This window comes from Monodelphis domestica, chromosome 5 (assembly GCF_027887165.1).
Source record: "Monodelphis domestica isolate mMonDom1 chromosome 5, mMonDom1.pri, whole genome shotgun sequence".
Classification (NCBI taxonomy): Eukaryota; Metazoa; Chordata; class Mammalia; order Didelphimorphia; family Didelphidae; genus Monodelphis; species Monodelphis domestica.
In genome coordinates, this window is record NC_077231.1 from 286,996,922 (window position 1) to 287,010,021 (window position 13,100).

The 13,100-nt window shown below is 37.1% G+C and overlaps 1 protein-coding gene across 11 annotated transcripts in view; it reads right to left on the reverse strand.

The window, feature by feature from the left end:
* ATP2C1 (ATPase secretory pathway Ca2+ transporting 1) overlaps positions 1 to 13,100 on the reverse strand; it is a 143,642-nt gene that overhangs the window by 67,592 nt on the left and 62,950 nt on the right. For 8 of the 11 annotated variants that reach the window (XM_056800253.1, XM_007505110.3, XM_056800256.1 and 5 more), the window contains 2 exons: positions 4,274 to 4,384; positions 3,358 to 3,474 (listed from right to left, as the gene is read on the reverse strand). In XM_056800253.1, the coding sequence (XP_056656231.1) occupies positions 3,358 to 3,474; positions 4,274 to 4,384 (228 nt within the window). Of the gene's footprint in view, positions 1 to 3,357; positions 3,475 to 4,273; positions 4,385 to 4,716; positions 6,005 to 6,621; positions 6,731 to 13,100 lie in introns of those variants that run through there. The other 3 variants (XM_056800258.1, XM_056800257.1, XM_056800260.1) reach the window with 2 other exon arrangements.

The window sequence follows — 13,100 nt, forward strand, 5'->3', positions numbered from 1 at the left end:
CAATATATAGTATCAGTTCTAAGGCAGAAGAGCAGTAAGGGCTAGGCAATGGGGGTTACGTGACTTGCCCAGGATCACACAACTAGGAAGTGTCTGAGGCCAGCTTTGAAGCCAGTTTTCAAATAAGGGATATGGGTTGCTAAAGATGTACAAATGTGAGAGACTCCTTTTATCAAACTTGAGATTTGCCTGGGATTCTAGTCAGCATGGCCTAGGTCCTTAGTGAAAGGTCTCTAAGCAGCAGGTAGAAATGATCCAGCTTCCCAGCCATGCAGGGCTGCATTCAAACAGTAGAATAAAGTTTTCTCCCAATTCCCACAACTGAACAAAGTTTTCTTACAAACCAGGAATTGAACTCGACCCATAACTGAATAGAAAGATAACTGAGCTCGCTCCAGAACTGAATCACAAGATGGAGCGGGTATGGTCCCCTTGATCCCCTCACCATCATCCACATGGATTTATTACATAATCACTATGTGCTGGCCTTTATGTTGAGACTGGGGAGACAAAGAGAGGTAAAAGCCTCTTCCTTGCCCACAGAATGAGGGCAACAACCCAAAGATGTCTGTGCAGTATGGAGATACTATGTAAATAGGAGATGAGCTCAAAAGAAGGCACCAGAAGTGGAGGTACTAGAAAAGGCCCTTTGGAGAAAGCCACAGGAGTCAGATGGTGGAGCTAAGGAATGAGGGATGGTCAGGGCAAAGACATGGGGCTACTTAGCAATGAGAGTTGTGTTCAAGGAACACAAAGTCCCCAGATAGAGTATATGAAGGGGAGTCAAGGGTAAGAAGACTGGAAAGGCAAGAAGAAGCCAAGTTAAAGAAGGGCTTGCAAGAAAGAAATTAAAGCCAAAAATGCTCTAAATCACTACTGTGTAGAGAAATGCAAATTAAAACAATTCTGAAATGACATGTCACACCTATAAGATTGGCTAAACTGATAAAAGGACAAAATGACAAATGTTGAAGGGCATGTGGAAAAATGGGAGCACTGATATGTGGAGAGCAATCTGGAATTATCCCCAAAGAGTTATAAAATTGTGTATAACCCTTTTAGACACCCAGCAATACCACTGTTCAGTCTGTAACCCACAATGATTGGGGGAAAGGAAAAAAAAAACTTCCATGTTCTAAAAATTAGCAGCTCTTTTTGTGGTGGCAAAGAACTGAAAATTAAGGGAATGCCTATGAGTTGGTGTGAAAAGGGAATTAACACTCCCTTTGTTGTTTTTTTTTTAACTTAATCAATCAGGAACTTGGAACTCCCCTCCTGGGCAGTGCCAGACAAATTAAGGAACTATGATTAGTTCCTGAGGTGTGATGTGGGAGAACTAGTGAGTGGAGGAAAATGTTTATAAGGTGAGACCCAGCACAAAGTGGGGCATTCTGATTCTCACTCGCTCTAATGCACTGGTGGCCCTTGATGAAGGGACGCTTGGACTCAGATTCGGATTCCTTGGTTGGTGACTCGGCCTGAAGGGAGACGCTAAAGAGACTCCCACACTCTTCTAACTGGAAATTGAGCTCTCTGTCAGGGGGTAAGCTGGATTTCATCAGAGCAGACTCTATGGCAGTAGGCTAGGCAATTCTCTACTTCTTTCCTATACTTCCCTTATTTTACTATCTCTCTATTTTGATTAAACTAAATTGTTAAAGCTACTAACAGCCTCATAATTTAAATTGTAATTATTACAATTTGTTGACCACCACTCCTTTTTAACTCTTACACTGAGAATGGTTGAACAATGATTGTGATGGAATACTTCTCTTCAGTAAGAAATGATGAGCAGGTTAATTTCAGAAAAACATGGAAAGTTCTACATGAAATTATGAAAAAGCAAAACAAGTAGAACCAAGAAAATATTATATACAACCACAGAATTATTGTTTCAAGAATAACTTGAGAATGTCCAAGTCCAGAAAAACATCAAATAAACAGAAACATGAAAGACATAGTTTATATACACTTTTTTTTTTTTGGTCAAGCAATGCTACCTCTAGTGTAGGGAGAGGAGAAAGGGAGGGAGATACCTGGGAATTTTGAAGTATCTAAACAAATAAAATATAAAATTAAACAAACACAGTTACCAAAAAATATTTCTTAAACAATACAAAAGATTTTATGTCTGACTTTAAAGCTAATAAGGAATTTATTGGGGCACAGGCTGGCATGGTCAGACCTACACTTTAGGAGGATTATGTTGGCAGCTGAATGGAGGATAGTCTGGATTAGAGAGAAACTTCAGTCAGCAAAACTAACCTGCAGACTATTGCAATCATTTAGGGGTGAAGTAATATGGCCTGCAGAGGGTGGTAGCTGTAGGAATGACCAGAAGGGGATAAAGTGAGAGATGTTACAAAGAAAAAAATGAGAAGATTGACAACAGACTGGACATCAGGGATGAGGGAGAGTAAGAAATCAAGGAAAACATAGAAGTTATGAACCTGGACAACTGGGAAGTTGGAGGTCCCCTCAAAAGGAATAAGAATACTGGGAAGAGGGGAGTTTTCAGGAGAAAATAATAAGTTCTATTTTGGACATGTCAAGTTTGAGGTGCCCAACAGTGATATGAGACTGGAGGCCAGGAGAAGGCTCAGTATTAGATAACCAGATCAGAGAATAATCAGCACAGAAAAAATCACTGCAACTGGGTAAGCTGATGAGATAGAAGAGAGAGAAAAGACAAGATGACCAACCAAAGATTGGCCATTATCTCTAGAGGAGATGATGAGGATGATTAGCTGACACAACGTGAACAAGTTACCTTTTTCATAAATTAGTAAAAGAGGGGCAAGTAAATATACTATCAAATAAAGTTTATCAGTCAAGTAAGTATTTGTTAAGAAAATTTTTAAAGAAAGCTTCTCATCTTTATTATTCTGCTGAAAATTTTAGTGTTTCCTTCAAAACTAATTCCAGTAAGCAAAAACTGATACAGAATCATATTACTGCCCACTCTAACTCACATCATTAGGCAGACATGAATAAGAAAGGTCTTTTAAACAGAGGGACAAACAATTTACTAAATAAATTCTCCTTGTATAATGGCTATGCTGACCCTAAAAGGAATCATCAATCACATTCAGTGTTTCAATTTATATTCATTTATATTTTCAAAGTACTGCTAGAAGTATTATCTTTATGTGAATATACCCACATAAAATTATTGCTCTTGGGATTAAAATTTAAGATTCAACTCAACAATTCTTTTGCAATAAAAATCAACATTAGCACCTTGTACCATGAAGAGGAAAAAAAATTCAAACTAAGATTTAATTAGTACTTCTAACAATTCCTGTGGGGATTACAGGAAAGGGAGGTTTATTTAAAGCAAAGAAGGAAGCATTTTACCTGAGAAATATACTTTTTCCACAGTGGCTCATCTTCACTGATATCAAACTCATTCCACCCATGGAATGCTCGCCGGTGACACACTTCACATTTGTTCAGACCATTCTGAAGATCTGCCTGTTAGATTATGCACAGTAAACCATTATTATCAAGTCAAATGCCATGCTATTTAAGCTCGTTTATTCCCCAGTGAAGGAAGAGAAGTGAGAGAAGTCAATTCCAAGCTCTATAAAAATTAAGTTATTAGTATGTAAATTCAAAAATCTTTTCCCTAAAACTGATAGAAATAAATAAGTATTTACTAAACTGCCAAGGCCTAGTATACTGACTTTCTTCTGTATAGGACCAATCAAATACACGGGCAAATCTCCCCCTCCTGGAGAGAAGAAAGCCATTACCACCAGCATATAGTACACATTTCCCAATTTATTCAATAGAAAATATAAAATGAGCTGGTTCTGAGGACTTGGAGAGATGCAATGATATTCCTCCCATTCCAATGTTGATTCTCATGATTTAATATAATTTCAAACAAAAAAGCAAAAAACAAAAACATTAAAGAAGTAGCTGCAACCCAAGAGTAAATAGTTTTCCCTGATTAAAAGCTTTATATTAGAATTCATCCTAGAGAAGGACAAATCTTAAAACTATGCTATTACTTTGCCAATTTAAGTGGTTTTAAAATTTGGTGTATAAAAATCAATCAACAAACATTTTTAAGTGCCTCCTATGAAAAATTAATTCTTAAATTATATTCTATCAAGATACATTAAAGTCACATAGTATCAAAGTGAAAACATTTTCTATTTAAGATTTTAATGACAAGAAAATATGTAAAAAGGTTGCCTTAGTAAGAATATCAATGAAATGTGTTTTATTATTTTTTAATAATCCAGAATCCCACTCCATCACTTACTTGAAGAATGCTTACAACTTCATTGACTGGTAATTCACTTGCTTTTTTTGATGTCAATACAGGAATCATTGTCTCATTTTCACCATTTGGTAATTTTTTAAAACGTGAAACCTGAGAAACAAAAAGTAAAGTCTAGACATGTAAAGAGAACACATATTTCACAATCAATAATAGGTGATGTTGTCTAGAATTTCTGCAAATTAAATCCCTATCACTTATTTTCAGTTGTTAGGAGTATGCTCAGATCTGACACAGAAAGAAGTAGTTTCATCATTATCCTAATAATTCTTCTTGGAATCACTGCACTAATCTTCAAGATTATACATTTCAAAAATCAAAGCAGATACAAACACACTATGTTCCACAAAATAATGCATTTCACACATTAAAAAGAAAACAGTTCTCCCTTTTCGAGCACTAAACAAACATGACAGCCTCCTTACCTATCCGATCCGGAGGATTGCTTATAATCCTCTCACTGATTATCCTTAATGCATGCCTAAGAGAACACAGGCAAACTGCATAGAGATGGCTTCTCATTTGAACAACTCCCTGCATTAGTCACCTCCCTGCCTGGCCCCCACAATGACTGGAGGCCTCAGTGGCCCCCAGAAAGGTAAGGAAGGGCGCAGAGAAATTTGGTTTGAGGCAAGAGCTACCCTGGCACAGTTTCACTTGTTTCTTGACCCTTGCCCCTCTGTCCTCTTCTAACCTCTCAGTTCCTCAATCTCCGTAAAACATACAATCTCTGCCTCCACCGAGCATCAGTCACACTCAGGATCGGCACACCCTGTATCTCACGATTAACTAGTTCATCCTGTTTCAATTTCCAAGATCAGAGAGTCTGATATGGCTCTAGTTGGCCCAAATCTCCTATCATTCAAGCATTCCGTAGGCCTTACCACTCCCAAATTTATTATTTGTGTTTATTAGGATCTCCAACCCCCAATGACTTTCTCAAACTTCCTTTTTCTCCCTTCTTCTTACTACTTACTTCTTACTCTCTGTCTTGGAGTAACCTGTTCAATTCCAGAGTTCCCCTCTCATATGCATCCTGAAAGCTTCTTATCAGTCCTGGTATTACTTCCCTTTTAGATGTGTTCCATGGGATAGTTATACCCTAAAAAATCAGCTCTCTCCCGAATCTAGAATTGGGGTCAGGGCATGCCTAGATTGCCTCTCCTTTTCTTTGTGTCACTCTAGAAGTGACTGAATGGTTCTATTTACTCTCAAGGTTCCCTTTATTTCCAAACCAGAAACCAGGCCCTCCCTGTTACAAGGAATCAGTTTTAGTACGGAATTTCTCTCTTTAGTCCTCTGCATTTTGAAGAATGAAGTTTTTTTTGTTTGTTTTTTTTTTAAGATAAGTTAAAAAATCATTAGCTGCCTGCCTATTGGAGGAAACAGTACTCCCACAAATCTAGGGCTAACTGGTCTCCCATCATTCTTCAACTTTTCAGTACAGTATAAAAACAAGAAATTTAGATAGACTAAGTAGATCAGCATCCTAACCAGAATGTTAGTTAAATTCTTTGCCTGGGCTAAAACTAACTCTACTGGAAAAAGAAAAAGAAAATCTAATATATTTGACACATTACACTTTCTATGCAATGGCGATAGTACCTATCTCAAAGTTGTTTTATTTTATATACCTTAAAACAGTGAATAAGAGTGAGCTAAAATAATTATTAATACACTTACATATTAAAGGTCTAAATGTTTTTAACAGTTCTAACAGGTAGTTAAATTTGAAATGTATATAAGATGTACACATAAGGGTGTACATGCATACATAAAATAATACCTAAGTATCTAATCACATAGGTAATAATATTCACATATTTTTATATGTCTACATAATAAAACCATAAAAGCTCTATACATGTTAATTTTAATATAGGAAAATCTCTTTATAATTATTTCAGGGAAGACTACTAGCATCCACTTTAGTGGCAAATCATAAAACACGGCCTTTAATACAAATACTCATTTAGCTTGAAGCACACCTGCTTTTTCTTTGCTATTAACTGTCTCCTCCCTCTACACACACTTAAAAAAAAAGGGTCTCCTTGTACATAAGAAAATGGCTTTTTATGAGCTTATCCTAATGTCTTTAAAGCTATTTTATAAAAATATCTTTCATATTTTTCCTATCTGCATCCAAAGAAATGAATCATGGTGATATAATATTCTTCATTATAAAGTCTAAAATTCTCATATATGCTTTGATTGTAAAATAACTAATGTACTAACAATGGGTATAACAGAACCAGGACCTGAGAAAAACTTATTTAAAAAGGAAATCAGAAATCGGGCTGCCCACATGGAGGCTAACCTCTAAGGTTTACCTGAAGCAGGAAGGCAGACACAATTATCTTATGGATAATAAGCACCCAATGTGGCCAAACTGATAAACATTCCTATAACGTTCTCCTCGTATGCAGGCTGAACTTGACTCTGGAATACATCAGAATAACATGGGGAACATGAACAAGAACCAGAGAAGGCCAATTCCACCTCTGGGGGGTCAGAATGGGAATTCCCAGCCAAGACAAACTGGGATGTTCCTCCATCTCTAAGCTTTAGATCACAATGATCTCTACCTACCAGCATATTTCCCTCTTATACTACAGACAAGCTCCCTGAAGGAAAACTGTCCTTTTCACATCACCATGCCTTATTGGTATACGTTTGTAGAATTCAAGAAGGAAGCAACAGAACTTAATACAGGGAAATAAATCAACTACAAAACTGAACATTTCCTTAAGAGATTATTAATATTCTAATATTCTAGGCAAAGAAATCATCTTTTTCTTCCCTGATGAAATCATATAGAAAGCTGATGTATAAAGATTTGGCATTTTTCCAGAAGATCTCTGAAAATAGGAAGCAAAAATGTTGCCAGAAAAATTTGAGAAATAAGATCATATCTAAGACTAAGGGAAGTGCTAAGAGAATAGAAGAATTGGAGAAAATACTCCCAAAGCAAGACAATAAGTGGAGAAATAGCCAAGGCGGAGACAATTGCACATTTGGAGAGAGAACGGCACTAACAGGCATTTATGTGGCAAAGCACTTTACCTATGACATCTCACTTGGGTCTAACAACCCCATGAGAGAGACATTAATACCCAAAGTATACAGATGAGGAAACTAAGATTCAGAAGTTAAATGACTTGCCAATGGTCACACCATTCACTGGAAAATATAAAAGCAGACTTTTAGGCAAAAGTCTTCCCAACTCCAGGTTCTATCCTCCATCCACTAGTCCAACTACCAAGAATAAAAAAAAAGAAAAAAGAAAAGTCAAGATACACAAGAAAAACCCATAGAGATTTGTCCAAAGGAACTAGATGCTGGAAAGTGTTTAAAAATCTAAAAATAAAAATTTTGCTTTTAAATAAGATAGTTTCCAAAAAGTTATTATATTCCACTTTTCCTTCAGAAAAAAAAGAACCTAAATCCTGAATTAAACAGTATTCCTTAAGAACTACACACTTTCAACCTTTGTGGAGACAAAATAAAAAATGTAACCATCTTTGCTCTCAGAATGAATGTTGATTGTCACAAATCCTCATTTCTGTGCTAATCTGTTCAATTGGGATTCTAAAATGAGATAGGAAAATTATGTCACCCAGGCAGTTAGCTCTCTTAAAAATATGGTGCAAACATAATACTTTACTATTCCAAATATGATAGAGGTCAAGTTCTAGGGTACTAAAAATCATAGGTGAGATGTAAGGGAAGAGGGATCAGGGTTCCTGATATTTTATCAAGAGACTAAAATATGAGAACTTCAGGAAACAATTTATAATCTTTTCCTATGGCACTCTAATCAATGGGAAATGGCCTTAACTATATAATGCTAGCAAAAATCTGTTAAATAACATCATTAAAATAATCTGAAAAGTTCTAGGCAGGTCAATTTTACTATGTTTGATTATTCAAGAATCATTTGTTTTATTTAAGCACTACAAAAAAAGTATACAAAAATTTATTTCTTAGCTTTTATTAAAAATTCAGCCACATATTTTCTCAGTTGAAAACCAATAGATACTGATCAAGAAGTACTTCATAAATAAAAATTACAAGCATTTTCTTAATTTTTAACCTGCCTTGAATTTAAACACAAATGGAAAGATTTCAAGGTATGAGAATTATTTGGTTATTTCCTCTCTTTAAAACTAGTTCTATTGTGCCCTGTTTTATCCCCCAAATAAAGGCATCACATAAAAAATATTGAATTATGGGTCAAACTCAGATGGCAAGGTTTTGGCTGAATGCAGACCCCAATCATCCCGCAACACCATGCCCAAACACAAAGGCAAACTAAGCTTTCTTACATTGCAAAAAAGAACATGAATTCAGCTTCCACAGAGTATAATCCAATGTTTAACAGCTACTGCTTCTAAGAGTCAAGACTCCACTGCAACACCAAAACTAATACAAAAAGCTTCTGTTTTGGTTAAATGGATAGAATGTTCCTCCCCCCCATATGGGAATGGAATTAATGGCTAACATTTATAATATAATTATTATATTAATATAAATATTATATATATATATATACATAATTATATTATAAATGTCCCCAAACTTTTTACACAGGGGGCCAGTTCACTGTCCCTCAGACCGTTGGAGGGCCGGACCATAAAAAACAAACTATGAACCAATCTGTATACGCTGTCTGGGATAGCGGAGGCTGCAGCACTGGCTGGGATGGGCCTGTCACACCCTGCACACTACTACCCTGCACCGCCACCACTATACCGGGCAGCAGTATACACAGTGCGGAATCCCCTCCCCCAGATCACCCCTCACCATGCTGACGTCTTCCAATGTGCAGCCACATAATTCTTTGCATGGCGCCTCGTTCTCATTCAGTTACTCTCAGAGCAAGGCGCCACACAAAGGATTAAGTCACCGGAAGTAGTACTGTTAGTAAGTGACGCCATGCTTTGCGGTGTCGCCACATCCTGTGCTCCTCTCACTGAGCACCAATGAAAGAGGTGCCCCTTCCAGAAGTGGGGTGGGGGCTGAATACATGGCCTGGGGGGGGGGGCCACATGTGGCCCACGAGCCATAGTTTGGGGACCCCTGATTAAATAATATCTACTCTCTGCTAGGCACTGTGCTATGTGCTTTACAATTATTAACTCATTTGATCGTCATTACAACACTGGAAAGTAGGAGCTAGTATGATCCCCATTTCAGAGATCAGAAAACTGAGGCTGATGGAGGTGAAGTGACTCACTCGGGGCCAAATATCTGGTGAGTGTCTGAGGCTGGACAAGCATCACAATGAAGCAACAAAGTAACTGTTTTTGGTTATAGATCTGCTACCTTTTCTAGATCTGTATGAAGTTACCAAAAAGAAAGATAGTCACATAAAATGCATCTGGAATTATAATTTTTTCTTTTTTAGTATTTCATCTCTAATTTTCAATTTGGTATACTGCATTTGCCTTAACGTATTTTAGGATATGAAAAATGATACAATTGGGACAGCAAAGTAGCATGCTGGGTAGAACACCAGGCCTAGAGTTGGGAGGGTCTGGGTTCAAATCTCACTTCAGGCACATCCTAGCTGTGTGACCCTGGGCAAGTCACTTAACCTCAATTGCCTAGTGATCCTGATTTTCTGTCTTAGAATTGATACTAAGAAAGAAGTTTGTTTTTTTTGATGATACTAATAAACCCCTGCTTCAAAAGTTGATGGAAGCATTTACTAGAACTATACTGTGTGGCCTAAGGAAGCCCCGCATTCAACGGGTATTGAATGCCAATTGTGTGCTAACAATGTACTAAGCACCATATGAGCCTCAAACTACAAAATTCTTGTTGGAGGAAGTTTATAATCTACTTTATAATAATAGAAACCCCACGATGATCCTATTGAATAAGCAATACAAATGTAGTATTCCTATTTTCAAGATAAGGAAACTGGGAAGTGAATTTGCTCAACATCACATTGTAAAGGCTCAAATCCAGAATGGGAAATGGTCCACATTTCCTGATTACAAGCTCAGACCTCCTTTGACTATAATTACACTACCAATCATAACTTATTAACCACCCACGTTCAATTTATTCAGCAAATAAAGGAGGCTCAGTGGATTGAGAAAACAGGTCTAGAGATGGAAGGTCCTGGGTTCAAATCCAGCCTCAGACACACACAGCTGTGTGACCCTGGGCAAATCATTTGACTCTCATTGCCTAGCTAGCCCTTACCACTCTTCCACCTTAGAACCAATATACAATATTGATTCTAAGACAGAAGGTATGGGTTTAAAAAAATAAAATTAAAAAATAAAATAACATCAAAAGTCCATGATCAAGTACCAAAGAACAACCTTAATACCAATAAAGGAGAAAATATTGAAAGACTGAAGAATTTTGGGGAAGCTACATAAAAAGTATGGGAGGGGGTAGCTGGGTAGCTCAGTGGATTGAGAGCTAGGCCTAGAGATGGGAGGGCATGGGTTCAAATTTCAACTCTGATACTTCCTATCTGTGAGACTCTGGGTAAGTCACTTAACTTCCATTGCCTAGTTCTTGTCATTTTTCTGCCTTGGAACTCAGTATTGCTTCTAAGATAGAAAAAGAGTTTTTAGAAAGTATGACGCAGACTTGAACTAGGTCTAGAAGGAGAGGGAGAAATATAACACAAAGAACTTAGAGAATATACACACACACACACACACACACACACACACACACACACACACACACGTGTGTGTGTATGCAAGTATCCTCTCTGTTGTATATCTCCACATACAGATACTTGGGCATATGCTCTCCAGGTGTGACCTGGCCAGACCATCTTCTCTGCACCACTCAAGCTCACAGCAGCCTTTGTGGCTGCTACATCACACAATTAACTCACTGAATTTACAAACCACTAAACCCAGAGATCTTTTTCAGATAAGCACTCTCTAGTACCATTTCCCAATTTTGTTTTTATAAAATTGATTTTTAAGCAAGGTACAAGACTTTGCATTTATTCCTATTAAATTTATTATTAGATTTTGCCTACAAACTTTTCAGTTCAAGCACAATCCCCCTTCCATCTGGACTCTATATTCTCAAATATAAGCTTTCTTTCCAAGTTCTGTATCATCCTCAAATTAAATAAAACTGTGAACCCCTAACCAAAAAAAGAGGGAAAATATCCATATGCAAAATTTTTTGTAGAAGTACTTTTTATTGTTATGAAGAACTGAAAGCAAAGCAGGTATCCATCAGTTGGGATATAGCCAAACAATTTATGCTCTATAAAGAACAGAATATTTAAAGTGCCATAAAAAAGAATTGATAGAAAATCTTGGGAGGGTCTATATGAAGTGATGCAGAGTGATGTAAACTCAACTAGAGCAATTCATACAACAAATTATCATATTGTGAAAGACATAAGAATGTGACCAATGACAACAATTGGGACCCCCAGTTCTGACCATCTGGCAGAGTTGATGAGCCAGACATAGAGAACAAGATCTGAATCTTCTGTTATGGCCAGGGTTGTGGATTTGTTTTCTCTGGCTATACTTGTTTTTTACAATAAAGGACTTTTCATTTGGGGGTGGTGGGTCTGACAAAGGTCTAATTACTCAAATTTACAAAGAGCTAAATCAATTGTACAAAAATATCAAGCCATTCCCCAATTGATAAATGGGCAAGGGATAATTCAGGCAATTTTCAGATAAAGAAATCAAAACTATTAATAAGCACATGAAAAAATGCTCTACATCTCTTATAATCAGAGAAATGCAAATCAAAACAACTCTGAGGTATCACCTCACACCTAGCAGATTGGCTAACATAACAGCAAAGGAAAGTAATGAATGCTGGAGGGGATGTGGCAAAGTAGGGACACTAATTCATTGCTGGTGGAGTTGTGAACTGATCCAACCATTCTGGAGGGCAATTTGGAACTATGCCCAAAGGGCACTTTGTCTGCCCTTTGATCCAGCCATAGCACTGCTGGGTTTGTACCCCAAAGAGATAATAAGGAAAAAGACTTGTACAAGAATATTCATAGCTGTGCTCTTTGTGGTGGCCAAAAATTGGAAAATGAGGGGATGCCCATCAATTGGGGAATGGCTGAGCAAATTGTGGTATATGTTGGTGATGGAATACTATTGTGCTGAAAGGAATAATGAACAGGAAGGATTCCATGGGGACTGGAACAACCTCCAGGAAGTGATGCAAAGTGAGAGGAGCAGAACCAGGAGAACATTGTACACAGAGACTGATATATTGTTGTACAATCGAATGTAATGGACTTTTCTACTAGCAGAAATACAATGATCCAGGATAATTCTGAGGGACTTATGAGAAAGAGCACTATCTACATCCAGAGAAAGAACTGTGGGAGCAGAAACACAGAAGAAAAGCAACTGCTTGATCACATGGGTCGATGGGGATATGATTAGGGATGTAGACTCTAGACCCTAGTGCAAATATCAATAACATGGAAATAGGTCTTGAACAATGACATAGGTAAAACCCAGTGAAACTGGGCATTGGTTACAGGAGGGGGTGGAGGGGAGGTAGGGAAAAAACATGAATCTTATAAACATGGAAAATATTTTAAATTAATTAATGAAATAAAATTTTCCAAATTAAAAGAAAAGAAATGATAAACAGAATAATTTCAGAAAAAGCTGGAAAGATCTACATGAACTCATGCAAAACAAAATAAGCAGAACTGGGAGAATATCATACATGGTAAAAGCAAACTGCACAATGATCAACTGTAAAAGATTTAGCTTACTCTCAGCAATCCAATGACTTAGGACAGCTCTGAAAAACTTATGACAAAGAATGG